The sequence below is a fragment of the Acaromyces ingoldii genome, assembly GCF_003144295.1.
Source record: "Acaromyces ingoldii strain MCA 4198 unplaced genomic scaffold FA10scaffold_1, whole genome shotgun sequence".
Lineage (NCBI taxonomy): Eukaryota > Fungi > Basidiomycota > Exobasidiomycetes > Exobasidiales > Cryptobasidiaceae > Acaromyces > Acaromyces ingoldii.
In genome coordinates, this window is record NW_020290247.1 from 1,207,621 (window position 1) to 1,232,838 (window position 25,218).

The following is a 25,218-nucleotide window of genomic DNA, read 5'->3' on the forward strand; positions in this document are numbered from 1 at the left end:
CGTCGTGCAAGAAGAGAAGGGCACGGTCCACGTATGCTCATGGGAAGCACGGGCGATCTTTTGTCTACTTTGATCATGCGCGCTTAGTCTAGTTTCCGCGGAAAGAGGGAAAGAAGGCGATGCAATTTTTTTTCTGGGTGCCATCAGTGAGTGCGTAAGCTTGCTTGCATCGCAAATCTCTTTGAAACGCAGATCAGTCTTCCTTCGTTGCTCGATCTCGCCGGGCAACCAATGGTTTCAGTTCAGCTATGCAGGTCCCACGCGACCGAGACGGAGCAACTTGCCCCTTGGCTTGCCCAAAGCCATCACTTACCACTCGAAGAAAGTAACATTAATTTATATTGGCAGAGAAGCTCTCTTGCTGCGGAGATTTAATTAACGGACCTTCCTTTGTTCTCTTTCTTTTGCAAGCAAGCTGACGACGGTCTCGACTCATCGATGTCTCGGACGTACCACGGCCAAGCTTTTTGACCCGCACAATGTTTGTTCTCGGCGCTGCATGTCTCTTCTAGTCCGTTCGCAGGCAAAGAGCATGGTGCCGCAGAGGTCCAGAATGGGAGCAAGTACCTGCGTGACTAGTCTGTGACCGTTGTCGCTGCTGCTTGGAGACTAGACCGCTAGGAACAAGTGGGATCTCGCTTAGGACGAAAGCACGAAGAGAGGGAGTGAAGATGTAGGATGATAAAAGGTGGATTCTCCAAAGTCTCCTAACATCACAGCCCGTTCCCTCTTTCATCCCTCTCTTTCCCCTTCTCAGTCCCCCCCACGCTCTTTGATCGATATGAAGACGACTCTTTTCCTGGTTTCGGCCCTTGCCGTTGCTGCGGGCGCACAGGCTTCGCACGATGACGGTGCTGAGGCACGTGTCAACCGTCGGACCTTCGGTAAGCACTACCTCTCCGACGAGAAGTGCTACGGTGCGGCGATCCCCCCCTGGCTCCAGCACTCGACGCCCGGCTGGTGCAAGGGCAAGCAGCCTTCGCACGGCTCGCTCCCCCCCTGGGATGGCGGTGACGCTGCCCAATGCAAGCGCAAGGGAGCCTTTGGTGGTCCCGTCTGCAAGGGCGGCAACCCTCCTGGCCACATCCCTTCCGGCTGCAAGCCTCCCACGCACTACCCTGGCCACGGCGGCCACGGTGGTCACGGCGGTCACAAGCCCGGTCACGGTGGTCACCATCACAGCACGACCAAGGCGACCTCTACTGAGTCGTGCAGCACGGAGCCCACCCCGACGACGACGAGCACCACGTCGGCCCCTACCTCGACCGGTGCTCCCGAGCCCATCTGCACCGGCCCCAGCAGCGAGTACCAGCTCGTCTTCGAGGACTACGAGACCACGGCCACGACCGGAGTCTACACTGGCAAGAAGGTCGGCGCTGCCACCCAGGACAACGACAACTACCTCACCTACGGTCTCACCGACACCATCGAGGAGTGCCTCGAGCTCTGCGACCAGGTCAACGGCTGCGTTTTTGTCAACACATATCACGACCAATACGACGGCTCGTACGACGACCTTCCCGAGTCGGCGCAGAAGAAGTACGACCCCTCCAAGCTCACCTGCGCCCTCTTCAAGGCCTGCGAGGACCCCGACAAGGCCAATGACAACTGGGGAGGCCAGAACGACCCGAATTACATCACGGAGAGCAACGGCTACTGCAAGAGCTCCAACTGCCCGGTCAAGAGCGCTTAAGTCCGTACTCTGATCCCCTCTGCGGTTGCCCGTAGTGCGGAGCCCACTGCCAGAGCCCCCCCCTGAAGTAGCAAGGCCCGGCAAGCGGAAGCTCCCTGGACAATAATTTATGTTGATAACATCACTCTTTATCCTGTTAATTGCCATAACCCCGATCACCCGTGCCTTTCTTGGCTGAGTGGTCTTCAACCGACAGACGGAGCTCGGGAACGCGGACGACAAATCGACCACGAAGGGTCTGAGAATGAAAGATAGCCCTGGGAAATACCAAAGGCGAGCGCAAAGTGGATCGGAGGTGGGTGAGTGTGGTATCGAAGATATCTTCTGGGTGTACATCGTGTGCCATCTTAGCCTGTGTTGCAGCGGACAAGTGAGTTTGCGCGATTTCACCGAACGAAAAGACCTGGACCGCGAAAGGAAAAGGTCTCGAGACAAATTGATTTATCGAAGGACTTCTGCTTTGGTCGCGTGTTCCGTTGCATGAACGGCCGAAGAGCAAGAGGAGGTGAGGTACACGACCACACTACAATACTTCTGGCTGATCTGAGCCGAACCGAACTCTTGGCTCTCTTTGTGAGACAGCAGAGGCGGAAGCGACAAACGATACAGGGCAAGGCAAGACCAGGAAACATCCGAAAGTCCATCCCCGCGGTGCTGACTCAGGAGCGACAATAACAAATGACAGAGCGAATGACAGATACACTGTCACGTCGATGTGTTGCTTTGGCTGTGATGGCCAGAGCCACTTTGTTGTGCGGCATGATCTCTTTGACACGGCTTACTTGCTTATTTAGCGGTCTTTTTGGAAGAGTAGATAGCATGGCAAGGAGCAAGGGGAAAGATGATAGAGGCCGTGACGACTTCAATAGAGGCCTCGTGGTGTCATGACCGACCGAGAGAGCGCGGCACGTGTGTTACACAGATTGACGCGCTTTTTTTGAGCTCGAAGACATCGAATGAAATCGCGACACCAACATGACTTCAATATCTTCGGCGGTGGCAGCGCCGGCGGCAGCTTACTTGCCGGAAGAGTTGCCGAGAGAAGATGTACGTGGGGTAACAGGAGAGTGCTCAAGCGCGACAGGGCTCAATGCAGCAACGGTGACCATGGACTACGAGGAGGATGGGGAGCCCATTGCAGTGTCGGTGCGGCTCGATGTCGAGGTGCGAGCAAAACAAGATTGCAGCGTCCCGCTTTCGATGATTGGCTCGGCCGTCACCTCCTATCTTGGTTTATCCAAGAGAGATCTGCGCCCGGGTCTCATGCTGGAAGGGTGGCAGAAGGAGCAAAAGACGGGGCCGTTATCAGAAGTCGAGAAGATCCGACTTGGGGAATCCAGTGAGTCGCACGAAGGACGTAGAGGTTGCTCGTGCGCTCACCACAACTCCAAGATAGCACCAAGAAGAAGAAGGATTTCGAACGGCGAAGAGGTCGAGTTCGTCGTCCATGTCTATCAAGCTGCAGCGAGGGATGACATCGACGAACTGAGCGCAGCAGACCCCGAAGCAGGAGATGTATCGGGCTCCGACGTCATGGCTGCCACAGTCATGGAGCTACCCAATATGGAGCTCGAAGGGGTGTGGGAGAGGTGAGGAGCCCGTCATTTGCATGTATGAGTATCCTTTGAGCTCACATACTCTCCAAACACAGTCTCATCTACGAAGGCGACATCAAGACGAGACTCCTCAATTACATCTACACCACTCTGGTCTTTTCCGACGCCGACATCGATTTCAATATTGTCTCGTGGAACCGTCTTGTTCTTTTGCATGGACCTCCAGGGACAGGCAAGACCTCGCTCTGCCGTGCCCTTGCGCAGAAGCTTGCCATACGATTGTCGAACAAGTGAGCCAGGTCGCCTTCTTCTCCGTGTAGCAAAACCCCCACTTACGAGCTCAAAGATTCACGCATGGCAAGCTAATCGAGGTCAACTCCCACTCGCTCTTTTCAAAGTGGTTCAGCGAGTCTGGCAAGCTGGTTCAGAGGCTCTTTTCGATGGTCACAGAGATGGTGGAAGATGAGGATGGGTTTGTCGTCATCCTCATTGATGAGGTGGAAAGTTTGACAAAGGCCAGGAGCTCGGCTGGGTCAGGTAGCGAGCCCTCGGACTCGCTGCGAGTCGTCAATGCTCTGCTCACGCAGCTCGATAAGCTCAAGCAGCGCAAGAACTGCCTCGTCATGACGACTTCTAATATCTCAGACTCCATCGGTGAGCTATTCGTTCTAAATGCGACGAGACGAGACACTGATTTTGCTCGCCAGACGACGCCTTCATTGATAGGGCTGACATCAAGCAATACATCGGACCTCCCCCGGCGGAAGCCATCTACTCGGTTCTTTTCTCTTGCGTCGAAGAGCTGATGCGCGTCGGTCTAGTTCAGCAACTGGATATAAGTGATGCCGCGGACGCTGCAGAGAGACATGCAAACGGCTCTCAAGATGCAATCACGAGGACACTGTGGCATTTGGCGGAAAGCTGTGTTGTGAGTGGGGCATTGCTGGCCAGCGTATGAAGTCCCAATTCCACCTGTCTTCTCACAACACGACTTTTTCGTAGGGTATCTCGGGACGGACACTTCGAAAGTTGCCTGTGATGGCGCACGCCCGCTACCTCGACGTCGGAGCAAAGACGACGCCTGACAGATGGGCACGAGCCATGTCGCTAGCCCTGCGGGACGTGAAGGATGAAATGCGCAGCGCACAGCAAGGCGCCAAGACATTGTGACATCAACGCATGTCGTGTAATCTATAACCACCAATCGCTCATAGACAGCAAAGTGCATGAATTCCATCAAACACTGACAGTGGGATGCTAGGAATTGTTTTGATTATAGTAGCGCGACTGCCAGACACGGCGGCGACTGCGTGAATCAGGGGAGGAGGGTGGTTAGATACTTAGCGGGTACAAAAGATTGTCGAAGCTATTACTATAGAGAGTGGTATCTTTCGACGAGATGAGGAGATGCGTTTACTGGCTGTAGAAAGCAGCAGCCTCGCTGGCCGTAGGCAGGATGTCGAAAGCAACGGGGCCAGCGACGGTGTTCTCGTCAGTGACGGTCTTGGCATCACCGGGAACGATGACACCGTAGGTGCGGCCGAAACCAACAGCGGCGGGGAGCTTGGCCTTGCCGTCGTTGATGTCGGCGAAAGCGACGACACCACCACCGGTGATGAAGGCGAGCTTCTGGCCCGACTTGAGCTTGCTCGACGTGACGGTGACCGTCTGGCCGACCTTGGGCGCGGCAGGCGAGATCGAGGCAGCTGGGAAGGCGGTGACGGGCAGGGCCGCGTTCGACTTGGGGCAGCTCTTGATGAGAGGAGCGGCGAGCGAGTAGGTCTGGTTGAAGTTGAGGGGAGTGTCCTGCGTCGCACCGTAGGCGTCCGACTTGGCGACGGACGACTGAACCCAAGCAGAGTGGCGAGACTCAGTGGTGAGGATAGAGCCGGCGGCCGTGAGGTAGTCGGTGTTGGTGATGTTCTGGGCAGCGCCGAGGTAGGCGCTCACACCAACACCCTCGAGGAGTTGCGAGGTGGCGATGAACGACTTGACGCCCGTGACGCCGAAGTCGTACGTGCACTCCTTAACGGCCTTGTCGCCAAGAGCCTTGGACAGGAAGGCAACGTGTGCCTTTTCGTGGCCGCCAATCTCCGTGAAGCTGTAATTGTCGGTAAAAGTCAGCACAGGTCCATCTTCATGGATGCAATGAGGTTTGACTAACCGGTCGTGGACCCACGAGGGGTAGCCGGCCTTGCTGAAAGCAGCCTTGGAGGGAAGGTGGTCACGGTAGAATGCGTTCTCGAGGTTCTCGAGGGTAAGGGCGTAGTTGAGAATGACGGTGTCGATGTCAGCCTGGCCGGGAGCGGCACGCTTGGCAATCGTCTGCTCAACGGGGGCAGCAGCAACCATCGAAAGGGCGGCAAGGCCAGCAGCAACGGGAGCGATCATGACCATTTTGGCGAGGAAGGAATGTGGATGGGTGGGGCGAAATCGAGTCGGAGGAAGAAGGGTTTGTAGAGTTAGGAGAACTTGGTCATGGGTCTACGATTGCTCGCAATATATACTTCTCAGTGTCCTTCGCAAGACGGGTCCATCAGGCCGTCGTGAGTGGGGCCATTCCTCGTTCATCGGTCATCACGGTGATTGAGCCTCGTCCTTCGCCGGCCATACGGAAGGGGACGTGCGAATACGACTGAGCCACTACGGCGGCACAAACACCTGGGGAAACGAGCTTTCTCGACACTGATTCGTTCATTGACTTTCTCAGACATTGTGCAAATGACCTGACTAGAGAGGAGCCAGGACGACGGCAGAAGAAGAATTTTCGTCGACTTAATGTAATATCGCACACAGCTCTTGATCGTCAAGACGTCTTCTCGCTCTGGAGGAGAGGAATGGCCACTGCCCGTACAGTAGTAAAGGGTCAGAGCATTCGAGAAATGTGCGTGGCTGTAGCCAAGGAAAGTAAAAAGTGGTGTGGTTTAGGTGCGTATTCCTGAAACCCTGCGTGACGTCGTCCATCGACGACGGAGCATCAGGGTGTGACATTGGACCTTCTGAATGGAACGATTTCTTCGGTATGCAATACAGAGCGTCAGCAAGCAGCGAAGGAGGAGGAGGCTGCCTGTAATTGTTATTGGTCTAGGTCTGCGACGGCAAAAGCCGCTTTCGAAATCATTTCGGTTGTCAAATTAGACTTGTTGTAAATGGCTCGGAGGGGGCTTCGGCGCGCCCGCAAAGTGGGATGACTTTCTCACCTCCTGCGAACAGCTCCTCACATTTGACCGCACGCGGCATCAGATTGCCCGTACATTAATTGCCCGTACACATTTGGGCAATCTGATTTGGCAGCTGAGCAGCAGCTGTGAAGCAGCCGGAAGGGTCTTGGTTGCAGGATCCCTTTGCCCGTTCGGCGGGAGCCACTCTCCGCATCAGGGACCTTACCGTTACACTGCCAATGACACAATTTCAAGGTAGAAAGGTGTTTGCAATTCTCGAATTGCTCCTGTACAGGTTCCACACACAGCAGACGGCGAGATCAGATAGGCCAAAGGAGTCCAAGCAGAAGAGGTGTGGGGTAAGAGTGGCAGCGGTCCTATATGGAGTACTCGACCCTCGTCATTACACCGTCCTTGACCTATATTTTTCTATCTTTTTAAAACAATCTAGATGCAAGCAGGAACCGTTGGAATGGAATATTCGACCGAAGCCACCTGCGATCTTCATGATGCCACTTTGACTGATTTAGCCTCGGCTGACACACTTACGTATGCCTGAGCTTCGAAATGGTGGGTTGGGCAGTGGGAATGTGTGCTCGGGCCAGGCAACGTGGGTTTAATGTTTGCCTACAACAACTTGTCGACCAAAGGCCGGGAAGGAGTGCAGATCATCTCGAGCACGTCTTCTACTTGTGAGTGATCTGCTCTGTCACGTTTGAGCATCCAGCGTAGCAATTGTTGAATAACGTCGTCTGCACTCCTAGAGAGAGACGAAGGGTACATTACATTGAAAGGTTACATTCGCACTATGAATGGGGTAATGGATGGATGTGCTGATCACGGGAGAGCAGAACGTGAGGTTCGCTCAAGTGGCGGGAACAATTTCCTCGACATGCGGAACGTAACGATCGACCTTGCGCTTGTAAAGACCCACTAGTCGTTGGCAGATAGAAAGGGGATTTTGTTAGCCGCCAAAGTTGTACGACATCAGAAGGACGAGTGCACTTACTCTCTCGGGAAATATAGGTGGTCGTAGTCCAACCTTCCTCGGGCCAAAGGTCAGAAAGGCGTTTGTACAGGGCTTTTCGAGACGTGATGTTGCTGGCTTTGTCTGTGGACTTCTCCAGCTCGCTGTGGATGAGTAGAAGACAAGTCAGAGCAGTCAAGGTCACTGCGAGGAAGCCGTACCCACGTCTTCTCGTTGCGCAGCTCGACGATGGCATCCTCGATGGCAACAATGGTGAAGAGGATCTCTCGCATCTGATCGTTCCATTTCCAGCGCTTGACCGGCTTTGAGCCCTCACTCTTTGGAGCACCCTCATCTTCGCCGTCAGCTAGGCCAGCCTCCTCGTTCGTGGCTTCGCCCGCCGGCGTGGATGCGCCAGGACCGTCATGTTGAGCTCCTTCCTTGTCTGCCCCGCCTTCGTCAAGCCATCTCTGATAGGCCTCTTCGTACTCGCGCTTGTAGGCTGGCAGATGTTCTTGGATCTGCCGTTGCAAGGCTTCGATGTGCACTTCTCGGAGATCGATCATCTTCTGATGATGACTGTTAAACGCCTCCCGCTTGGTGAGTTTCTGTGAGTGAAGAGCTCGTTAGTGGTGTAGCTAGGGATGGAAGAAGCGCGCTTACACTGACCTGCATAGTAAAGCGATTATAGGGAAAGAGCTGCGGGAGGTGGTTGAAGAAGTTGTCGGTGTATTCTCCAAGGTCAATGGCGAGCATGGCCACGTTAACGAGAGGTGGCTTGAGAGCCGGTGGGAACTTTGCTTTGTTGAGCCACGATTCACGAGCAATTTGCTGTCGCAGGTTGTCGAATGCCTCTTGCAGCTTCAGGTCGACGGGAATCGTAGGGTATCGAGAGGCTTTACGTGCGTCATTAAGCGGCGGCGCTGGCTTTCGTGGATCGCCGTCGTCGTCATCGACCTTGATGGGGCTTTGTCGTGTCCCGTCGAAACGGACCGGAGATTCACTTGGATTGGGACCATTGAGGAGACTGCTGACACCCATTGCGCCTGCTCCTTCAGCGGCTTCGCGCCCGCTGCCGTCAACCTGAGCCTGCGCCACTGGTGGTGGCGGCTGCGGATGGACAGCACCCGTATAGACTGCCCATCTATGAAGAAGAATGTTGACCTGAGGCAGCACCTTTGACGACGGGTGCTCGATCATGATTTCGCCTACACCACCGATTCCGTCAACGGGTTGTGTAAATACGGGTGCCGCTGACCTCTTTGCACCCCCCGGTCCTCCGCCGCTCCCTCCAGAACCGGCTGCTCCGCCGTTTGAAGCGCCAGATGCTTTGTTGGCGAGTTGTTTGCTCCTCTTCATCTGGGCCAGCTCCACAGGACCTTCCGTGACGAAGAAACCATCGGAGCTCGGCTTGGCTGAATGCGTGGGCTCATCGACATTGAGCTCAGAGTCATCGACAAAGGGGTCACGTACATCGTATTCGTCGTCTGGACCTGCTCGTTTCCGCTTTTTGTTGCCCTTGTCGACTGGATACTTCTCGAGAAGCCGGGCAAGATCGCCAAATTCCGACAAATCCGGTCGCTGGCTCCCTCGTTCTTGCTCGGCCTCTTCCTGTGCCAAAGCAGAACTGATACCTTTTGACTCTTCGAACCACGCTGCGTAAGGGTCATTCTTAGCCTTGAGGTGTTTGTACACTTCCACAGGTACGTTGGCCATGTACTCAGAGTCGTCGTCGTGTGAGACGATGAGCGCAAGCCTGACCGTTGGCCGAGGAGGGGGACCTTGAGGTGCAGGCTCAAGGGATGGAGTGATCCGTCGCTTCTTCTTTGGCTTGGGCTTGGGGGCAGCAATGTGGCCGCTTGCTTCTTCGGTTGCACCTTCCCCTGCATCCTTGCCTCCGTCTGATCCTTTCTCATGATCCATCTCTGCATCGCCTTTTTCCTGTGACGGCTCGGCTGTGCCGCTTTCTCTTTTCCCTTCAGCTTCGGTCGCTTCGACCCCTTCCATGGCTGACTCTCGACTGACGCTCCTGCTATCATCCTCGCTTCCTGAGTCTGACGCATCATCATCGTCGTCATCCTCCTCCTCTTCTTCCTCCTCGGAGTCATCGTTGACATCCTCTCCCTCGTCCTCTCCGTCATCGTCGCCCTCGTTGTCATCGCCACCATCGCCTTCATGCCCTTCATCTTGGTCTGCATCCTCCCTGCCTTCCTTCGCGGATCCAGGAATCTGCCTGTCTACCTCCCCATCAGAGCCATCGGTCACTTTTGTGTCGCGTTCAGTCTCTTCAGCGCTTCGATCGACCTCCTCGCCGGGTTGCGAAGGCGCAGATTTCCCCTCCTCAGCAGCGCCATTTGAGGTTCCCTGCTTTCCCCCCGCGCCTTTCGGCCCATCATCGTCGTTGATCTCGGCACGTTGAGGGTTGATCTGCCTCTCTGGGGTGCTTGGAGGCTTGGGCGATCCCGTGGGCGTCACCATGGCTGCGACGGACATCCTGTCTCCATTAGCTGGAGAACGTGTCGGCTGTGCCCCGACATCGCCTGAGCCGTCGCTGGCGGCTGTCTCGGGTGCAGTGGCGCTAATTGATTGTGAGTCCTCCGACAGCGTCGTGGGGGCCCGTGGCGACGAGGGCCCGGCAGCGCTCTCGTTAACGTCGGCCATCTCAATGCTAGTCTCACAAAAGCCTACCGAAGGCTCGAGACTGACCACATCGAGGAAGACAACCATCTTGGGTCAGCCGCTCAAGCAAAGAAAAGGATAATTAATCATCTCCTTGCGACTATGGCGGTGATCGCACATCGTCTTTGCTGTTGGGCCGAGAGCCCATCAAGTTCGGAAGCCACTCACCACCTCTTGACGTCTGACGAAGATCAGCCTTGTCGGGCGGCCTTTAATTGAAAGCCACGCGCGCGCTACCGCCTGATTTGAGGCGCTCCCCATCCAACCGCTTTCGACTCGTTCCCAATTGCCCGCGTCACTAATGTCGGTTTTCGGTACCTTTGAAAAATTGCTGTCCGCGGCCCCTTTTCTTCCTGTCTGTGCAAAGATTGCGCTTCAAGAGGGGCGTTCAGGTCTCGCACCTCCAGAAGAGCCGTGTGTGATGTCTGGGCCGGTGTGACGAAAGGAGGAGAAGATTGGCAAATTTTGGTGAACGGATTGTGTCGTCTTGACTGCCGGATGCTACACACGCCGAAGGAGGGAGAAAATCCTGTTTGGGTGTGTCGTCGTGTCGTCTAGTCCTTCTTTCGAATGACGCCAAGTTGAAGCGTGCTTCTCTCGGTGTGGAGAAGACAATGCTGCTCAACAGGTCGCGTCGAGCCCAGGCAGGACAACGGGTCCTTGCCAGAGAGGGACAGAACAGATTGGGAGATGGAAGTAAGGAAGAGGAGTGGGGGAAGACATAGGTCGAAAGAGCCAGTGGCTGCTCCGGTCGGCCTTTCAGGCTCGCTCGAGCCTAGAAAGAGAGCGATAAACTCCCCTTGTTCTCCCTCACACAGGACAGCAAGGCAGGCAGGCAGATTGGATTCAAGGAATTGAGGCTTTTAGTCTAAACGGCGGGCCAAAAAAAGGTTGAGGTCCCGGGGGGTTGATGAACGGTCACAGTGACCAAAAGGGTTGAGAAGGGCTACTCGACTGAGAGCGCACACCAACTCTTCGATTGAAGTCGGATCTCTTTCAGGTCTGGCCTTGTTCTTCTCCTCGTCACTGAGAGAAGGGATGGCCCTGTCCTTCTTGGTGCATCTTCCCTTGAAGATAGAAGAAGGTCTCACCAAAGCGCGCGCTCTGACCACGCGAATCTGACCTTCCGCGGCTCTACTTTTTTTTTCTACCTTTTATTTTTTTGAGTTTGCTGCGAGGATGACTTAGGAAGAAGGGTACCAAGGAGATGACGGAGACACTGTCGGACGTCCTCCATCAATTTCCTTCCGGGGCAAGCCATGGCGGGTCCGTCGGCAGTCTCAACGTACATCGTGGTGGGTGCGGGCGTATTTGGAGCTTCGACTGCCTTGGAGCTTGTCAAGGCGGGCCACAAGGTCACCGTCCTCGAGCGATCACAAGACGGGTTCCACAGCCCCGACGCAGCGTCCAACGACCTCAACAAGATTGTCCGCGCTGACTATTCGGACCCACACTACCGAGACCTGGCCAAAGAGACGATCTCCATCTGGAGGAGGTCTCCACTCCTGTCCCGTTTCTACCACGAGACTGGCGTCCTCTTTCGAAGTGGCCACAACAGCACAGAGGGCGACGCCTACCTCGATGTGGGCGTTGCCAGAGCCAACGAGGCTGGCAGTACCCTTCTCGAGCAGCCCCACCCTGGCAAGAAGCTAAAGCCATCGGCATACCACATCAAGAGCGGCGAGGAAGCTCTGCGGTGCTTCCCACCGGCCGTGCGACCAAGGCTGGGAGAGTGCATCTCGAAGATCGGCTCCAGGGCGGCCGACGGCCAGCAAGGGTACTTCAATGCGCGAGGAGGATGGGCAGAGGCGGATCATGCAACGCGAGCCGTGCTCCAGGAGGCCATTCGACTGGGTGCCCAGGTGGTGAGCCACGCCCAGGTTGACGAGGTTCTCTTCGACCAAGGGGACAAAACGCGCGTCGTTGGCGTCAAGACGGCCGATGGCCGCAGCTTCTTCGCTGGAGGCCCTGACGGCCATGTCATTCTCTGCGCAGGCGCGTGGACGAGGGGCTTGCTGAAGCGCATCGCCCCGGAGCAATTCGATGCGTGGGCGCCCATGGCCCCTACTGCCCAGTGCGTGATTACCGTGCAGCTCGACGAGGAGCAGAGGCGAGCATTCAAGGACCTCCCTGTCGTGTTCAACATCGAAACGTGAGTGATTCTCCTCTCTTGCTCATTTTGAGTCAGCAGTCCCTGATCGCTTTTATGTTAGCGGTTTCTACTGCTTTGAGCCAGATGAGCACGGCCTCGTCAAGGCCGCCTTCCACTGCGAGGGCTACCAGCGTCCGCTGCCGGATCCCTCGATCCCCTCTACCTATCCAACATTTACCACACAGCAAGACGGGCCCGTCGACGAGTCGCTTGTGAGCACCCGCGCCGCTCCGCGCGTCCCAGCAGACACGCCTCAACGTCTGCTGCAGGAGCTCGGCCTGGTCTATCCAGAGCTGGCCAAGCTCAAGATTGACTCGGACAGAATTTGCTTCTACTCGGAGAGCGAGGATGAGAATTGGATAATCGACTACCTGCCCAGGGCAAAGGGTCTCATCCTTGCTGGCGGTGACAGCGGCCATGCCTTCAAGGTGAGCTCTGAATTTGTGATCCCCCCACCTCCACCATCTCTGACGACACTGCTCTTTATGCACCAAACAGTTCTTGCCCATCCTCGGTCAGCTTGTCTGCGCCCGCCTTGGTCACTCGCAGGTCCCCAGCTTGACACCGCACCAGGACCGCGTCTTCTCATTTGCCTACCACACTGAGCTTGCTCGACAGAACGAGCGCGTAACCTCATCGAGTGCTTCTGCCTCTTCGTCCTCAGCCCAGGCCACGCTGCGAGGTCGACTGTGAAATGACAATTGAAATATTGATAGAACTGACAAGGGTTCTCTTTCCTTTTTTTTTTTTCGTTAGGGTTTGCGAGCAAGAGAGGAGGGGGATAAAAGAAGAAAGAGACTTGTCTATCTGACCAATTGGAGATACAAATGCGCTCTAGTCTTCCTTTTCGTAGCCTGGGTTCTTTCGCAAAATGACAATGCCCTCCAGAACATTTGCGTAGCTGAGGTATTCGTCCGTCCCCAACTCGGCTCTCTCGTACGATCCCAGTCTGACGGGCGACGTGTGCGTTTGGAAGCCCGAAATCGTCCTCGGCTTGCCCGCCTGGCCAACGACGTCGACGGCCTTGCCCACGCGCACGCTCGTTGGAAGCGGCTGGAGCTCCTCTTCGTCGAGCGTGATGAGGAAGCGTGGGTACATTGACAAGACGAGATAGTAGAGCATCCAGTGGCTCTTGTCCAATACAAAGCCCCGGGCATCGGTGAAGGACACAAGGAGCGCAAGGATGCCGCACACGGCCGTCCGACTCATGAGCTGCCGGTCGGTGTGGTAAGGGTTGATGCCAATGGTACCTTTGCCCATGTGAACGAGTCCCTGAGCGACTCGGACCATGAAGAGACTATCGGGCTCTTTGTGGTAGTAGCCAGCAAGCTGGCGGAGCATCTGCGCCAATCTTGCGTTGTTTGTACCTGCGCCGACGATGCCCATGGCGAGAATCGCGTTGATAGCCACGTCGAGGTCATTGTCGTGCGAGTACTTTGACAATGTGTCGAGCAGCGCCATCTGGGGGTTAGAAGGGTTCAAGAGAGCCAAGGCCAAGGGCACGGCCCGCCGAATTGTCGGTTCGCCATAGTGCATGAGATGAGAGAAGTGCCGAAGCGTCATCTCTGCACCCACGTCCTCGCCCATCGCGACAAGTGCGATGCCCATGACGGCAAACGCTTGGTAGAGGTCATTTGTCTTGTCCTCGTCAGCCGATTCATCCTTGTCGCCCTCAGCGCCGCCACTGGCGCTCGCACCTGCGCCCTCTCCACTTGCGCCCGCCTCGGCTCCTTCTGATTGTCCATCTTCCTCCTTCTCCCTCTCAACGCCGATGTGTTCGGTGCAGTGATGAAGCATCTGCTGAACCTTGAGCACGTTTCCTGTTCCTGCGTAGCTGCACATATCGACCAAGACCTGTGCCTGCTTGCTGATGGGGTGTTCAATAGCCTTGAGTGTCTCGATTGTTGCATCGCTCGCATCCTGCTGGCCAAGGAACAGCAGGGCAAGACCGAGGCTCATAAAGCGAGCCCATTTGTCGTTGAGCTGCGACGGCTCCCTCTCCATCATCGTCTGAAGAATCGTCGGGGTGATCTCTCCATGCGCTGAGCCAACAAAGATGAAGCCAAGCGCGAGAGCTGACATGGAGGCGACCTCCATCGACGTCGTCTCATCGGCAACATGTTGCAGGAGCAGTGGGACAATGTCCTCTCGACACGAGCCTGCATAAGCGAGGCCGATACCGACGATGGCTGAGATCTTGAGAGGTACACTCTTGCTTTCAACATGCTCGGTGAGCAGGGCCAGCGCTGCATCCATCTCACTTCGCACACTTGAGTGCAGGATGCCGTAGGCCATCAACGAGCCAGCGCGAATGTTCTCGTCGGAAGAGTAGGTGTATTTGTCGACGTGGCTCAGGCCCATCTCAGTGTCCCAGAGAAGGCTCATACCCAGGCTCGCCGACGCACTCAACATCCCGTGATCTTTGTTCTTGTAGATCCAGCTGTTGCCCTCTTCCGCGCCAACCATGAGCTTGTCGTTGCCAAAGCCGGCGTTAACAAAGGCGTTGACGAACGTGCTGGCCAGATTGCCCCTCGCCGAGTCGACCGTCGTGCTCAAGGTACTTCTTGTGTTCTCCAAGTGCGACTTGTAAATGTCCTCAAGGCTCTTTGGCTCGTAGACATCGAGCTCCTTTGCAAACTGGATAAAGTGGCTTGAGAGGTGGGTGTTGTAAATGCAGTCCATCAGCTTGTAGTCTCGCATCGGGTCGTCCTCATCTTGCAGCCACTCGACGGGAATCTGTTGCCGACCGAGCATGTATGCCAGCTGCGTTCGCATGACTGGGTTTGAAGGCGCCTCAAAGTCGGACCGGATCAGCTCGCGGTCTCCGAGGCGGAGGGCCAGGGTCATCGCTTCGGCAAATCGATCGTGCTTTCGGTAGATGTCGTGAGCCGTCCGCAAGAACTCGACGTCGTCTGGTGGGACGAGAAGATTGACACAGCTATTGACCAAGAGCTGTCAGCGCCACTCGGGCTATACGTTTTGTCATATCACTTGGGCAAGACTCACCTAACCATGTAGAGGCAGGCCCGGGCATACGTATCCTTGTCAACAAACTGCGGCAGCTTGTCGATGCTCTCGAGCTCCAGGAGTAGATCGACCGCATCTGCCTCGGCATTGTGTTTCAGGCTGAAAGGCACAATCAAGAGTGCCAAGTCGATGAGCTCCGAAGTGCTCTTTGACTCGTCCTCGAGCGACCGGGCGTTGTATTCCTCGCCCAGCTCAGCAGCTAGGTGCCTCATGTACTCGTGACCCCACAGCCCTGGATCCTCGGCATGACCAATCTCGCTAGCCAGGAGTCTGAACTTGAGCGTTTCCCGCTGGCCATTGTCCGTGTAGGTCATGGCAAGAACGGAGAGGATCTCAGAGAAGAGAGCCTTATCCGACGAGCTTGGCCAGGTCTCAAAGATTTCCTTCAGGTCGGGATAGTGGGGGCGGAGGAATTTGAGAGGCTTGGGTACGGAGGTCATAGACGATGTGCTGGTCCGAATCAGCGTCCGCAACGACTCTAGTGCCGGCCGGTGCAGGCCTTTGTCCGATTCCTGGTGGGACCAACGTCAACAAGCTTCCTTTGCCTCCTTGAAAAGCTTCAAGCACCCACCTTCAGCCTCTCTGTGAGCATTTCGAGCTCATTCTTGAGCTGAAGGTCCTCCTCCGACAGCTCATCCTCCTTCTTGTCCTTCTTGCCATCTGCCCCGTCAGCGCTACCCTTTCCCTTGGCATCTCCATTGACCTTTGCCTCTTTGTCCTCGTCCTTCTTGTCCTTTTTGGCGGGGTCCTTCGAGGGGACTGCAATCGTCTGCTTTTGTGCGTCACCACCCGCCATGATCGGGCCGTAGTGAGTCTGATCGTTTGATGGTCTCGTCGAGCCAAGGAGACCTTCGTGCACTTTGCCTCGACACACCAATAGGTCAGACCTCCATCGACGCGCGGCTTCGTGCATGGACTTCACGTGCCATATCACTTCACACGTGGTAAATTAGAGCTCGTCGGCTATCGGAACGCAGGAGCCAACCGGTTGGGGCCTGTCACGCACAGATCTGATAGACCTTTAATGCTATATCTCGGCGATTCAAGGGACGACCAGCGGAAATTTGGATATCTTCGTTGCTCCCCGATGATCATCTCTTGATTCTTGCTCGGAGCAGCAGCAGCAGCAACGGCAACAGACATCGTATAAAGAGGGCTCGGAACATGGCGGAAGACGGCCGTCGACCCGTTCTCGAGTTCGCCGCCACCCATCGCCATTGACACGCGCCTTTGTCGCAACCTCCTGTCTCTATACCCGTTCGGTCGCTCACCAAGGCGTCTTCGGAACCGCCCTCTCTCACTCTGATCTTCTGCTCTGCCTCTGTGTGCTTGGACCGTCTCGAGAAAAAAAGGCAAGCCGAGACATGATTGTCATCTCTGATATCGCCCACGCCATTGTCCACGGCATCCACGCCGTCTCTCGCGCCGTCGGCTTCGTCCTGGGCATCCACCTCTTTATCGTCTTGCAAACATTTCGACTACTCTTTGACGACCCCATCGGCTCGCTTCGGTCGGCAGCACCCACTTCGCCTCTGAACAATCGCGACCGGTCAGACACGCAGGCTGTGCCCCTCCATCTGCCGGCACTGGGCCCGCGACCAGACGACTTGCCACTGCCGCCCGCCGCATTGGGCCGACTTGAGAAGCTGAGGGCCAACGTCATGATCATGAGCGCCAGGCTGCACGACGAGGCAGTCGAGATTGGCGAGAGAATCGACTCGAAGGGGGGCGCGTCCGCGTGAGTTGTCCTCATTGTCTTTGCCTGCCTTGTCCTCCCTGGAAGCTGAACAGAGGCCCATCGCAGAAAGCTGCTTTCGGCCCTCTCGCTCGGTGGTCGAGGCGGTGGAGGAAGGAACTTGAACCCAGAGCTGGTCAAGAGGCTGCCCCCAGAGATTGTCAGCTACATCTTGCTGCTCGCTGCGTCGCCACACACGCCCGATGCCGTGCCCTGCAAGATTGCGCTTTTGTCCAAGGCCCACTATCGCCTCGTCATTCCCAAGCTCTACGCCCATGTCCAGCTCAATGATGGCCACACCTTTCGGCGCTTCCGGCTGACGATGGCGCTGCACAACCCTTCGCTTGGCCGCCTCGTCAAGTCGCTCCAGATTGCCTCGGCCGACTTTGACGACAGTGGCTACCTGCCAGGCCAGCTGGCCGAAAATGTGGCCCTGGGCGTGGGTCTGGAGCAGATCCTGCTTGCCTGCTCCAATCTCTCGGACCTTTACCTCGACCTGCTGGCTATGGCCGCGCTCCACAATGGGACAGCTTCGCGCCTCGAGCGGGGCGCACTGCCCGTGCGTCTCTCTGCCGAGCTCAGCATCCCCCAGTATCTGGCCGTGCCCACCTTTGCCTCGCTGCGCCACGTCGAGCTGAACGTCTTTGGCCTCGACGCAGACGCCGTCGAGGATCTCCGCACGGTCCTTCCTCGCCTCAAGAGCCTCACTTTCCGGTGGGTCACGCGCGGCAGCTATCGACCTCCCGCCTTGCGCAACGTCTTGAGTGCCTACGACTGGCGAGGCGCACGTGGCGTCGATCGACGACGGCGAAGACGGCCCAGCATGAGCCGTCAGGGGAGCACCAGCAGCCTCAACAGCAGCGGCGGCAGTGGCAGCGGCAATGTGCACCATCATGCTAGTGCATTCAGTCACGAAGAGTCCCAAGACATGAGCATAGACGACGATGACGACGAGACCGAGGAGGAGAGGGCCCAGTGGAGGCCGGGCGGACGCAAGCACTCGGATCTGTGCCTCTTTGCCCATGCCATTGACGTGCTCCGGCGGTGGCCCCAGGAGCCCAGCGACGGCAAGCCGCTGCGTGCCCTGACGGTGCTCGCATGGCCCAAGGCTGTCCGGATGCTCCGCGAATTCTTCCCCGATGCCGTCCTCTTGGACGAGGCGGGGCCTGCTGACGAGCAGGCATGGGACTGGAGCATGGAGAGGGCCTACGACGAGGACGATGAGGAAGAGGCGAAAGGGGAGGAGCAAGACGGGGTAGAAGAGGGCCGAGGCGGCCTGAAGAAGAGGCCCAACTTCTCGAGAGCGTCGCGAAGAATGGGTCCCGCCGGTCATCGCCCTCCTCCCGTGCACGTCCAGGCCGCCGGAGGCCCTGCCCCCATGGGCGTAATGATGGCGAGGAACCCGTCGTCACTGTCCCAACACAGCCGCAGCGGCGATACCAAGCTGGCCCCGCTCCGCATCGGTATCGACGATGCCTACCAGCAGGGCCCGCGACGAGGCCCGCTGCAGCAGTGGCAGGCCCGCACGGCGAGCTGCGACGTCTGGCGCTGATGCATTCTTTTCTCTTTTCCCTGTCGCACTCGCTGCTCTTTGCATCTGTAGACGCTCCTGTACTGTACTTTTTTCTTCTATTCCACCAATCTGTATTTCACCTTGCCTTCTCTCTCACGCCTGCACTCTGTCCTCGTCTCACTGGCCTCTCTCTCAACTACACGCCGCGTCTCTCTGGCCAGCTTATCTGATGGGCGCCCCGCTAAGGTCAGCAGCCAGCCACCAACCGGCTAGCTGCGACTACTACCGATAGCTTATTGCGCACTTTCATTTCCAAAAAAAAAAAAAAAAAAGTAAGCGACGGGCCGCCGCGTCTTTCTAAGCCCGGAAGGGGGTGGGTGGGTTGGGTGTTCTTCGTGGGCGACTGACTGGACGGGCCATTCCTTTTCTCTCCGCGGCCCGCATTCTTTAGCAAAGCCCTCGCCAATCTCACGACGGCCACACGCGCAATGGCACGCCGACCGCCGCGCGTGCTGCTCGTCAACGACGACGGCCCGCCCGCGCCGAGCTCGCCGCACATCCTCGGCCTCTACACGCACCTGCGCGCGCGCCTCGGCTGGGACGTGAGCGTGGTGCTGCCCTCGTCGCAAAAGTCGTGGGGCAGCATGGCCTTTGCGATTGCCCACCCTGTCTCGCTGTGGTACTACTACCCGCTTGCGAACAACGACCGCGGCGCCGATGCGCGCACGGCCGGCTCCTGGAGCGCCACGCGCCGGCCCGTGCGGCCGGACGAGGGCGAGGTCGCCGAGTGGGTCCTCCTCGATGGCTCCCCCACTACATGCGCCAACATTGGCCTCTGGTCCTACGCCTCCCTCTATCACGGCGGCGGCGGCGAGGAAGGTCCCTCTACTTCCTCCTCCTCCTCCTCTGCTCCGTCGGCGCCCGCGTTTGACCTCGTCATCTCGGGCCCCAATTTTGGCCGGAACACGGGCACGGCGTTTGCGCTCGGCTCCGGCACCGTCGGCGCGGCCATGGCGGCGGCGCTCTCGGGCGTGCGCGCCATCAGCCTCTCGTATGGCCACTTTGCGCAGCCGACGGAGCAGATGAAGGCCGCGGCTGCGCGCGAGGAAAAGGCCGGCGTCGGCGTCGGCGTCGGCGTCGGTGTTGGGCCTGCAGCTGGAGATAAGAAGGAAGAGGCGCAACAGGAGCAGGAGAAGAAGCAGGAGCAGGGAGGAGCAGGAGAAGCGACGAAACGGAGACGCAAGGCGAGCTACACGGCGCCGTCTGCGCCGCGCGAGGTGGTGCAGCTGGCGCACGACCTCAGCGTCCGCATCATCGAGCGCCTCTGGCGCGAGTGGGACGACAACGTGGGCGTGTATGCCGTCAATGTGCCGCTGTGCTGGATGCTGCGCGACGAGAAAGTGTATTGGACGACGATGTGGAAGAGCAAGTACGGCCAGCTGTTCCAGCCGACTGCCGGCGCACCAGCAGCAGCAGCAGTAGCAGCAGCGACGACGAGCGCCACGAGCGACATCACTGCGACACCCGCGAGTCACCAGCCCGTGCCGGCGTCGGCGCCGACACCCGCGGTGCAGTTCCGGTTCAGCCCCAACATGGCCTCAATGCTGGCTCCAAAGGACCTCACCGTCGGCACCGACACCTGTGAGTGTCTCCAGACTGGATGCTGTCTTTAATTTTTTTTTTCTTTGACTAAGCATACAGACACAGGGGCGATCCTCAATGGCTACGTGTCCATCACGCGCCTGCGGCCCAACTTCTCGGAGCTGGATCCATCGACGGCGCCAGGGCAGGGCGAGGCACAGGGCGAGGGCAAGCAGTTCCGTCTGTAGAGTACAATATATTTTGCATGGCACAAGTCTGCCTGTTGCTGCCAGTGACACAGTAGGAGTGTTCGTGTTCTATGCGTTTGTCTGAGTCCCTGAGTGGACACATGAGTAGCTCTTTGAGGAGGGTATCAATTAAAGAGGCACGCTCAGCGGCGCGGCTCGAGGACCTCGTCGGACACCTTTTCCTTGACGCTCTCAAACTGCTCCCGGCCGGCGTCGCCCCACCATTCGCGGCCAGCCTCGTAGCTGCCGAGGTAGACGCCTGCGCCGAGGGCCGTCCATGCGCAGCGGAGCGCACCCCCGCGCATCACACCGCGCACGCCTTCCGTGCGCAGAATGTCGCGCAGCATTCCGAGCGCCGACTTTCTGTGCTTGCCAGACGACGACGACGAGGAGGAGGAGTCGAGCATGATGCGCGTCTTGACGAGGTCCAGCGGCGTCGTGACGAGGGCCGAGATGGCGCCTGCACCCGCTGCGCTCAGCCCACTGACGGCACCGGCCTTTGCATAGTATGCAGCAGCACTTTCGCCGCCTGCTTGCTGCGGTGTCGTCGCGGCTGTCGATGACGGTGGCCGCTGGCGCACGGCGTTGTATGCTCTCCTCCGTGCCTCGTCGCCCGTCGTGACGTCTGGCTGCTGCAGCTGGCGGTCCTGGTGTGCGGCCCTGTCCCACCCCGCAGCAGCGCGCCTCGGCCTGAGTCCGACCTGTCTAGCAAGAGCACCCCGGAACTGCTCGTAGAGGGGAAACTGCAGCGCCGTGAAGGGCAGGTTGCGCCCCGCCAGCGCCCAGTAGCCGCGCCAGATGGACCCCAGCGCGAGCGAGGGCATCTTGTGCGCGCTGCTGCTCCCGGGCCCACCGACGGCGACCTGCATGCGCTGCTTGATCGTCTCGGCAGGCGTCAGGACGGCGCATGAGGCCAGCTCGGCGAGGGCACTCGAGGCGGCGTGGCCGAGCGCCACGGCGCGCCCGCTCGTGTCGGCCGCCACGTAGGCGCCCCACACGGGCAGCCGGTCCGGCGTCGTGAGCAGCGCCTTGGCGTGCTCGTAGGTGGTGAAGAACAGCGCCGCGCTCGGCAGCGTCGCGACGACGACGGGCCCGAACCCTTGCCAGAGGCCCTGGTAGAGCCCGCGGCCGTTGGGAAACCGCGAGGCGTAGTCGGCCGCCTGCACGCGCGACTTGATCGTGTCGAGCGGGAAGATGGAGCAGTCGACGGCAAACGCCGCCAGCGCACCGGGCACGATTGTGTCCATGGCTTCTGCGCAGCGGATCCCAGCAAGCACGACGAGGCAGGTCTTAGCTGGCTTGATTGATGCTGCTGCTGATGACCAACAGGAAGATCAGAGGGTCTGGACGTGCAGGAGGTGGAGGCCGTCACGTGCGCGCGCACTTTTCGAAGGCTTGTCATTCCATCACAGCTGATCGATGGCGTCGAGGAGACACAACATCAGCCGGCCTTCCTCCTGCGCTGTCTGCGTGACGACGACGACATGTCCTCGTCGACGGCAGCAGATCCCTACCAGCAGTTCTAGTGAGTGTGGCTGGCTTCCCATGCACCGAGACGGGAGGTGGATGCTGACGCGTTGGCCTGCTCTCAGCTACTGGAACGCCAACACCAGCAACTGGGATTTTGACTATGACTCGTACTACGCCACCTATGGCTATCCCCAGGCCGGCGGCTCCGGCGCAGGGCCAGGCGCGTCCTCGTATGACGCGGCATATGCGGCGCAGGCATCCGAGCAGGCATCCGCCTATGGAGGTGGTGCTGCCGGCTCCTCATCGACGGGCGCATACAACGGCGCATCCTCGTCTGCCAATGGCGGTGAAGCTGGGGCAGAGGGCAGGAAAAAGTACGTGGCAGGCCCCAAAGACGCAGAGGGAAATGCGCTGGCGGGCAATCTCAAGAAGGGCGAGACGCGAACGACGGTGCTGAGAAAGAGCGTGGGCAAGCTCTACGAAGATCAGACGCTGCTCGAGTGGGATCCAAGTGAGTATTGGATCTTCGCGTCATCGAAGAGAAAGAAAGACTAACGGCTAGAGTTGACCTGTCCCACAGCTCACAAGCGTCTTTTCGTGGGAGACTTGGGCAATGACGTGACAGACGAGGTCCTGTCGGCGGCCTTTTCAAAGTACAAGTCCTTCTCAAAGGCGCGAGTCGTGCGCAAGAAGGTCGACTTGAAGTCAAAGGGGTACGGCTTCGTCGCGTTTGCAGATCCCGAAGACTTCCTCAAGGCGTGGAAGGAGATGGATGGTGCGTTCATGCTTAAGAGAGTGTGTTAGAGCGGCTCATCGCTGACCCCGTTTGGCTCCTCTTGCAGGGAAGTATATTGGCTCGAGGCCGTGCAGACTCAAAAAGGCAAACGAGGACGTGGCACCGACGCAGATCGGGGCGAGAAAGGACAAGCTGCTGGCGGCCAATGTTCGCTACGACGAGTTCAAGGCAAAGAACAAGATGGGCGGTGCCATTGGCGGCGATCTGCGGAGGAGTGGCATCGGAAAGGCCTGGAAGATTAAGCGATAACTTACGATCTAAGCTGATAGATGTGCTTGCGAAGAGAGAGGCCTCTCAGCCCCTCTTCTTTGCGTTTGCACTGTACTGTAGTTCCTCGCCCCTTCATCTGCTCGCCATCTTCAATCATACACCACCATCCCCGCTCTTGTCCGTAGGGAGCACACGTGACCATTTCAAAATTTTAAATTTTTGGAGAGCTTTCCTCGCAGTGCCGTTCCTTGCACGTCTCTCTTTCTCAAAGAGCACGCACAATGCCGCTGAACTCGACCACGTACCTCGAGGCGCACGGCTGGGAGGGCAAAGGAGCGCCGCTGGATGGAAAGAATGGCCGAGGGCTGAAGAAGCCGCTGAGCGTGCCGCAGAAGCGCAACGTCAAGGGTCTGGGCAAGGAGCGCGACCGCGCCGTCGAGTGGTGGGACTGCCTCTTTGAGGCCAGTGCAAAGTCGATCAGCATCGCTGTTCCCACGGCCTCCTCGCCCTCTTCTTCGTCGGCAAAGCCAAATGCGGCCGCGGTCACGGTCATGGATCCCGCAGCGGCGGTGGAGAGCGCGGGCGCCGCGGTGCAAGCGCGCAAATTGGACGGGGTCAATCCGGCTGCGAAGGTGTCGCTCATCGGGCAGGCTAAGCGCGAGCATGCGCGCAAAATGCTCATGAGCGGCTTCGTTCGGGGAAGGCACGTCGAGTCGGACGAGGAAAAGTTTGCGAGGCAACTCAAAGAAGACGAAGAGGCACGGGCCAAGGCGCGAGAGGAAGAGGCACTCGCTAAGCCGCGGCTGCAGGATGCCGACGGAGACATGAAGACGAAGACAGACGTCTCAAGTGGCGAAGGCACAAGCCGAGACGGAGGTAAAGCTGAAGCGAAGGACAAATCGAAGAAAGAGAAGAAGGAGAAGAAAGAGAAGAAAGAGAAGGAGAAGAAGGAGAAGAAGGAGAAGAAGGAGAAGAAGGAAGGAAAGGAGAAGAAGGAGAAGAAAGAGAGCAAGGAGGAACGTCTTAGCACTGGAGCAGATGACGCGGAAAAAGAGGCAAAGAGGCAAAAGAAGGAATCGAGGAGAAGGGACAAGGAGGCAAAGAAGAAAGCTTGTGCCATCAAGGTAGGGGAAGAAGGGGAAGAGAAGGCCAGGACAAAGGAGGGAAAGTCAAAGAAGCGAAAGAGCCGAGACGAGGGAGAGGAGTCAGAGGGACAAGCGGTCAAGTTCTTACAAAATGGCTACTTGGAGAAGTCTACCGAGACTGAGCGAAGCAGGAAGAAGCGAAAGGAGCCAAAGAGCGAGGACAAAGAAGATAGAAAGAAGCGCAAGAACAAAGAGAAGGAGGGAAAGAAGTCCAAGAAGACAGGCGAGAAGAAGCCAAAGAAGGACGTACCTCAGGAGGGCTAGAGAGAGACAGACACGCACACACATCATCCTAGACACACCAAATGCACGATACCCACACAGCCATGTACAGCTTCGGAGAATTGTCAATTGTCAAACAGACTACATTACAAAAATGAATGGGCAGGCCTCAAGCGATGCCGAGCGCAACCTTTGCCTTTTCGCCTCCTTCTTCGTCCAGTCGCACGACGGGCTCGGGTCGCTTTGTGAAGAGAATCTTCTTGCGAATGACGCAAACGACTTCAAAGTACGTCTTTGTCGTCCTACTCTTCGCCGAGTCCCCTTCCTCCTCCTCCTTATCCGTGTGAGTTGGAAGCGCTCTTCGAGCGGGTGATGTTGTAGGAGAGCTGAAGTCGAGCTCGCTGCCCCGCATTGGAGGCGGCGGCATGGGGCTGCTGCTCATTACTTCGGCGTCTCTTGTACGCTTAAGCGGTGTCTGCAGTGAAACCTCCTCCACGTTCGGCCGCGCCCTTTTCCGAGTCATCGTAGGCGACGACGGCGCTGCCGCGTCGTCGTCGTCGTCCTCCCTCTCCAATGCCCCTCCTCTACTCAGCGGGTCACTACGGTTCTCAAATGGCGTTGGTGAAGATGCCACATCTTGTACGCGGCCCCGTCTGAGAGGTGCCTCTTGAAAGTCCTCCTTGACGCGTCTCTTCTTCTCCAGCACGGCCAAAGGCCGGGGCAAAGAGACAATCTTTCCCTCCAGGCGATGATGTGAGATGAGCAGCGTCGGTCTGTCCTCCCTACCCGCTGAGAACTCGAGCTTGGCGAGTACCTGTCCGCCAGACGCATCGACATCGTCCATCTCGAGGCGGCCCTGCAGCTCGATGAGCGCCAGCTCCCCGCTCGGTGCTAGCTGAACCAGCGGCGGCGGGACACTGGATGACGGCTGGCTCGCTAGTGACGATGTCGACGCCAGCGGCAGCTCTACGTTGATCCTCATCCTAGCGCTTTCGTCTCTGTGCGGGCCGAGGCGACTTGATAGAGTGAGGCGCGTCCTCACCAACCATCACGTCTGGCTCCA

The 25,218-nt window shown here is 57.8% G+C and overlaps 12 protein-coding genes across 12 annotated transcripts; 7 read left to right on the top strand and 5 right to left on the bottom strand.

The window, feature by feature from the left end:
• Positions 1-781: 781 nt before the first annotated feature.
• FA10DRAFT_282748 (hypothetical protein) lies at positions 782-1,693 on the top strand (the record flags this gene model as incomplete). Its single annotated transcript, XM_025523792.1, has 1 exon — positions 782-1,693. The coding sequence occupies one exon, from the start codon at positions 782-784 to the stop codon at positions 1,691-1,693; it is 912 nt and encodes a 303-aa protein (XP_025380276.1).
• A 1,107-nt stretch (positions 1,694-2,800) lies between these two features.
• FA10DRAFT_290205 (AAA-domain-containing protein) lies at positions 2,801-4,419 on the top strand (the record flags this gene model as incomplete). Its single annotated transcript, XM_025524337.1, has 5 exons — positions 2,801-3,282; positions 3,345-3,539; positions 3,596-3,903; positions 3,957-4,177; positions 4,252-4,419. The coding sequence occupies 5 exons, from the start codon at positions 2,801-2,803 to the stop codon at positions 4,417-4,419; spliced, it is 1,374 nt and encodes a 457-aa protein (XP_025380277.1).
• Positions 4,420-4,662: 243 nt separating this feature from the next.
• Positions 4,663-5,640, bottom strand: FA10DRAFT_225178 (hypothetical protein; the record flags this gene model as incomplete). Its single annotated transcript, XM_025518638.1, has 2 exons — positions 4,663-5,350; positions 5,414-5,640. 2 exons carry the CDS (start codon positions 5,638-5,640, stop codon positions 4,663-4,665), a joined length of 915 nt encoding a protein of 304 aa, XP_025380278.1.
• A 1,265-nt stretch (positions 5,641-6,905) lies between these two features.
• Positions 6,906-10,289, bottom strand: FA10DRAFT_277008 (hypothetical protein). Its single transcript, XM_025523348.1, has 5 exons — positions 8,041-10,289; positions 7,603-7,985; positions 7,420-7,541; positions 7,175-7,343; positions 6,906-7,102 (listed from the first exon to the last, which is right to left on the bottom strand). The coding sequence occupies exons 1-4, from the start codon at positions 10,102-10,104 to the stop codon at positions 7,276-7,278; spliced, it is 2,637 nt and encodes an 878-aa protein (XP_025380279.1). The 5' UTR covers positions 10,105-10,289; the 3' UTR covers positions 6,906-7,102; positions 7,175-7,275.
• A 950-nt stretch (positions 10,290-11,239) lies between these two features.
• On the top strand, positions 11,240-12,965 carry FA10DRAFT_247174 (FAD dependent oxidoreductase). The gene is made up of 3 exons (XM_025519443.1): positions 11,240-12,208; positions 12,270-12,636; positions 12,707-12,965. The coding sequence occupies exons 1-3, from the start codon at positions 11,316-11,318 to the stop codon at positions 12,899-12,901; spliced, it is 1,455 nt and encodes a 484-aa protein (XP_025380280.1). The 5' UTR covers positions 11,240-11,315; the 3' UTR covers positions 12,902-12,965.
• On the bottom strand, positions 12,891-16,063 carry FA10DRAFT_263786 (putative RPN1-26S proteasome regulatory subunit). Its single transcript, XM_025520368.1, has 3 exons — positions 15,807-16,063; positions 15,215-15,747; positions 12,891-15,146 (listed from the first exon to the last, which is right to left on the bottom strand). Exons 1-3 carry the CDS (start codon positions 16,029-16,031, stop codon positions 13,043-13,045), a joined length of 2,862 nt encoding a protein of 953 aa, XP_025380281.1. The 5' UTR covers positions 16,032-16,063; the 3' UTR covers positions 12,891-13,042.
• Positions 16,064-16,268: 205 nt separating this feature from the next.
• FA10DRAFT_277011 (hypothetical protein) lies at positions 16,269-18,619 on the top strand. The gene is made up of 2 exons (XM_025523349.1): positions 16,269-16,973; positions 17,040-18,619. Exons 1-2 carry the CDS (start codon positions 16,600-16,602, stop codon positions 18,520-18,522), a joined length of 1,857 nt encoding a protein of 618 aa, XP_025380282.1. The 5' UTR covers positions 16,269-16,599; the 3' UTR covers positions 18,523-18,619.
• Positions 18,620-18,874: 255 nt separating this feature from the next.
• Positions 18,875-20,390, top strand: FA10DRAFT_263788 (sure-like protein). Its single transcript, XM_025520369.1, has 2 exons — positions 18,875-20,124; positions 20,191-20,390. Exons 1-2 carry the CDS (start codon positions 18,972-18,974, stop codon positions 20,310-20,312), a joined length of 1,275 nt encoding a protein of 424 aa, XP_025380283.1. The 5' UTR covers positions 18,875-18,971; the 3' UTR covers positions 20,313-20,390.
• FA10DRAFT_298518 (mitochondrial carrier) lies at positions 20,221-21,627 on the bottom strand. Its single transcript, XM_025524609.1, has one exon. The coding sequence runs from the start codon at positions 21,557-21,559 to the stop codon at positions 20,456-20,458; it is 1,104 nt and encodes a 367-aa protein (XP_025380284.1). The 5' UTR covers positions 21,560-21,627; the 3' UTR covers positions 20,221-20,455.
• Positions 21,628-21,740: 113 nt separating this feature from the next.
• On the top strand, positions 21,741-22,985 carry FA10DRAFT_298519 (RNA-binding domain-containing protein). The gene is made up of 4 exons (XM_025524610.1): positions 21,741-21,837; positions 21,905-22,293; positions 22,363-22,557; positions 22,625-22,985. The coding sequence occupies exons 1-4, from the start codon at positions 21,797-21,799 to the stop codon at positions 22,825-22,827; spliced, it is 828 nt and encodes a 275-aa protein (XP_025380285.1). The 5' UTR covers positions 21,741-21,796; the 3' UTR covers positions 22,828-22,985.
• An 84-nt stretch (positions 22,986-23,069) lies between these two features.
• Positions 23,070-24,300, top strand: FA10DRAFT_298520 (hypothetical protein; the record flags this gene model as incomplete). Its single annotated transcript, XM_025524611.1, has 1 exon — positions 23,070-24,300. The coding sequence occupies one exon, from the start codon at positions 23,070-23,072 to the stop codon at positions 24,195-24,197; it is 1,128 nt and encodes a 375-aa protein (XP_025380286.1). The 3' UTR covers positions 24,198-24,300.
• Positions 24,272-25,181, bottom strand: FA10DRAFT_263790 (hypothetical protein). The gene has a single exon (XM_025520370.1). The coding sequence runs from the start codon at positions 25,135-25,137 to the stop codon at positions 24,325-24,327; it is 813 nt and encodes a 270-aa protein (XP_025380287.1). The 5' UTR covers positions 25,138-25,181; the 3' UTR covers positions 24,272-24,324.
• Between the last annotated feature and the right edge of the window lie 37 nt (positions 25,182-25,218).

Bases quoted from the DNA above. Each gene is read 5' to 3' on its own strand.
- FA10DRAFT_247174 (XM_025519443.1), top strand. From the start codon at position 11,316: ATGGCGGGTCCGTCGGCAGTCTCAACGTACATCGTGGTGGGTGCGGGC. The intron at 12,209-12,269 runs GTGAGTGATTCT...CTTTTATGTTAG, and splicing joins GTCGTGTTCAACATCGAAAC to CGGTTTCTACTGCTTTGAGC. The intron at 12,637-12,706 runs GTGAGCTCTGAA...TGCACCAAACAG, and splicing joins ACAGCGGCCATGCCTTCAAG to TTCTTGCCCATCCTCGGTCA.
- FA10DRAFT_277011 (XM_025523349.1), top strand. From the start codon at position 16,600: ATGATTGTCATCTCTGATATCGCCCACGCCATTGTCCACGGCATCCAC. The intron at 16,974-17,039 runs GTGAGTTGTCCT...GGCCCATCGCAG, and splicing joins TCGAAGGGGGGCGCGTCCGC to AAAGCTGCTTTCGGCCCTCT.
- FA10DRAFT_298518 (XM_025524609.1), bottom strand. From the start codon at position 21,559: ATGGACACAATCGTGCCCGGTGCGCTGGCGGCGTTTGCCGTCGACTGC.
- FA10DRAFT_263788 (XM_025520369.1), top strand. From the start codon at position 18,972: ATGGCACGCCGACCGCCGCGCGTGCTGCTCGTCAACGACGACGGCCCG. The intron at 20,125-20,190 runs GTGAGTGTCTCC...ATACAGACACAG, and splicing joins CACCGTCGGCACCGACACCT to GGGCGATCCTCAATGGCTAC.
- FA10DRAFT_263790 (XM_025520370.1), bottom strand. From the start codon at position 25,137: ATGAGGATCAACGTAGAGCTGCCGCTGGCGTCGACATCGTCACTAGCG.
- FA10DRAFT_298519 (XM_025524610.1), top strand. From the start codon at position 21,797: ATGTCCTCGTCGACGGCAGCAGATCCCTACCAGCAGTTCTA. The intron at 22,294-22,362 runs GTGAGTATTGGA...CCTGTCCCACAG, and splicing joins GCTGCTCGAGTGGGATCCAA to CTCACAAGCGTCTTTTCGTG. The intron at 22,558-22,624 runs GTGCGTTCATGC...CTCCTCTTGCAG, and splicing joins GGCGTGGAAGGAGATGGATG to GGAAGTATATTGGCTCGAGG.
- FA10DRAFT_263786 (XM_025520368.1), bottom strand. From the start codon at position 16,031: ATGGCGGGTGGTGACGCACAAAAGCAGACGATTGCAGTCCCCTCGAAG. The intron at 15,748-15,806 runs GTGGGTGCTTGA...TGGTCCCACCAG, and splicing joins TGCTCACAGAGAGGCTGAAG to GAATCGGACAAAGGCCTGCA. The intron at 15,147-15,214 runs GTGAGTCTTGCC...CTTGGTCAATAG, and splicing joins GCCTGCCTCTACATGGTTAG to CTGTGTCAATCTTCTCGTCC.
- FA10DRAFT_277008 (XM_025523348.1), bottom strand. From the start codon at position 10,104: ATGGTTGTCTTCCTCGATGTGGTCAGTCTCGAGCCTTCGGTAGGCTTT. The intron at 7,542-7,602 runs GTGGGTACGGCT...ACTCATCCACAG, and splicing joins GAGCTGCGCAACGAGAAGAC to CGAGCTGGAGAAGTCCACAG. The intron at 7,344-7,419 runs GTAAGTGCACTC...GCCAACGACTAG, and splicing joins CACCTATATTTCCCGAGAGA to TGGGTCTTTACAAGCGCAAG.